The sequence below is a fragment of the Camelus dromedarius genome, chromosome 3 (genome assembly GCF_036321535.1).
Source record: "Camelus dromedarius isolate mCamDro1 chromosome 3, mCamDro1.pat, whole genome shotgun sequence".
NCBI classification, from domain to species: domain Eukaryota; kingdom Metazoa; phylum Chordata; class Mammalia; order Artiodactyla; family Camelidae; genus Camelus; species Camelus dromedarius.
This window is the reverse complement of record NC_087438.1, coordinates 50,905,351-50,907,627: the sequence shown is the minus strand read 5'-3', so window position 1 is coordinate 50,907,627 and position 2,277 is coordinate 50,905,351. Positions and strand designations below refer to the sequence as shown.

At 41.9% G+C, this 2,277-nt stretch overlaps 1 protein-coding gene across 1 annotated transcript; it reads left to right on the top strand.

The window, feature by feature from the left end:
* Positions 1-1,224: 1,224 nt before the first annotated feature.
* Positions 1,225-1,722, top strand: LOC105084813 (ubiquitin-like FUBI-ribosomal protein eS30 fusion protein). The gene has a single exon (XM_031446924.2). It carries the CDS (start codon positions 1,283-1,285, stop codon positions 1,676-1,678), a length of 396 nt encoding a protein of 131 aa, XP_031302784.2. The 5' UTR covers positions 1,225-1,282; the 3' UTR covers positions 1,679-1,722.
* The last annotated feature ends 555 nt before the right edge of the window (positions 1,723-2,277 follow it).

The following is a 2,277-nucleotide window of genomic DNA, read 5'->3' as shown; positions in this document are numbered from 1 at the left end:
CAATAGCCAAGACATGGAAGCAACCTAAATGTCCATTGACAGATGACTGGATAAAGAAGTTGTGGTATATTTATACAATGGAATACTACTCTGCCATTAAAAAGAATAAAATATTGCAATTTGCAGCAACATGGATGGACCTAGAGATCGTCATTCTAAGTGAAGTAAGCCAGAAAGAGAAAGAAAAATACCATATGATAACACTCATATGCAGAATCAAAAAAAGAAAGAAAGGAAAAGAACACTATGAACTCATCTACAAAACAGAAATAGACTCACAGACACAGTAAACAATCTTATGGTTACCGAGGAAAGAGGGTGGGAAGGGATAAATTTGGGAGTCTGAGATTTGCAAATGTCAGCTGCTATATATAAAAATAGATTAAAAAAAACAAGTTTCTTCTGTATAGAACAGGGAACTATATTCAATATCTTATAATAACCTTTAATGAAAATGAACATGGGAACAAATATATGTATGTATATGCATGACTGGGACATTGTGCTGTACAGCGGACATTGACACATTGTAAATGACTGTACTTCAGTTAAATAAATAAATAAAATTAAAAACTTATTGGTGAAAAAATGCTAATCATCATCTGAACCCTCAGTGAGTCATAATCTTTTTGCTGGTGGAGGGTCTTGCCTCAGTGTTGATGGCAGCTGACTGATCAGGGTGGAGGTTGCTGAAGGTTGGGGTGGCTGTGGCCATTTCCTAAAATAAGATGACAATGAAGTTTGCATCCTTGACCGACTGTTCCTTTCACTTATGCATTCTCTGTAGCCTACAATGCTATTTGATAGCATTTACCTATAATAGAACTTCTTTCAAAATTAGAGTTCATCTTCTCAAACCCTGCAGCTACTTTAACAACTAGGTTTAAGTAATATCCTTCTGTCACTTTCATAATCTCCACAGCATCTTCACCGAGTTGATTTCATCTCAAGAACCACTTTCTTTGTTCATCCATAAGAGGCAACTCCTCATCCATTAAAGTTTTATCATGAGGTTGCAGCAATGAAGTCCCATCTTCAGGCTCCACTTCTAATTCTAGTTCTCTTGCTATTTCTACCAGGGCTGTTTCTTGTTTGTTTTTAATTTATCTTCCTCTGCAAACACACACACACAAAAGGTCTCCAACTTACGGAGTGAAATGTCAGATTCACGTGTGGCCAATATCAGTACATGTATAAAATTTGCAAAATGTATTCATTTTTCACTCTTTCTCAACTCCATCTTTGCGGTAGCGGCAGTGGTGGCCACGGTTCAGTTGCCAAAATGCAGCTCTTTGTCTGTGCCCAGGAGCTACACACTCTCGAGGTGACCAGCCAGGAGACCGTCACCCAGATCAAGGCTCATGTAGCCTCACTGGAGGACATCGCCCCAGAAGATCAAGTCATGCTTCTGGCAGGCACGCCCCTAGAGGATGAGGCCACCCTGGGCCAGTGTGGAGTGGAGGCTCTGAGCACTCTGGAAGTAGCCAGCCGCGTGCTTGGAGGTAAAGTCCATGGTTCCCTGGGCCGTGCTGGGAAAGTAAGAGGTCAGACTCCCAAGGAGGCCAAACAAGAGAAAAAGAAGACAGGCCAGGCCAAGAGACGTATGCAGTACAACCGGCGCTTTGTCAATGTTGTGCCCACCTTTGGCAAGAAGAAGGGCCCCAATGCCAACTCTTAAGTCCATTGTAATCCTGGCATTTCTCTAATAAAGCCACTTAGCCCCCCCCCCCAAAAAAGTATTCATTTTCCAAGACATTAAGTGTATGTTAATACTGTATGGAAAGACGGCCTCTAAACTTGAAGCTGCTTAGGTGAACTGCAGGATTTTACAATTTTCTTGGGCCTTAACTTTCAATTATCCTTTGCTCATACCAGGCAATATGTGATGACCAAACTTCTACCATTGGGAATTGCTAGTAGGGATGTTTGCTAATAACCCCTTTAAAAGACTGTTTCTTGCTTATCCTTGTGGAGCTCCAGCATCCAGCACAGGGTAACTTGCTCTCTCTCAGTGAAGGGGCAGATGGCTCTGTTATTTGGTGGTGCTCCAGCTGTCCAGTGGAAAAGCTTTATAATGCTGGTGATGTGAGCAAAGAAAATCCTTGGCCTTCTCAAGATAGGTTCACTTCAAAAAACACGTGCTTAACTCCTCTAATTTGTGAGTGCTCTGCGTGGTGCTAGGCTGAGAAAGACAAGCAGAACAAAGCAAAGGAGGATGTGGTCAAAGGAAAGTGTGGCTGAAAAGTGGCTTCAGTTGTTGTTAAGAGTGGGGTAAGG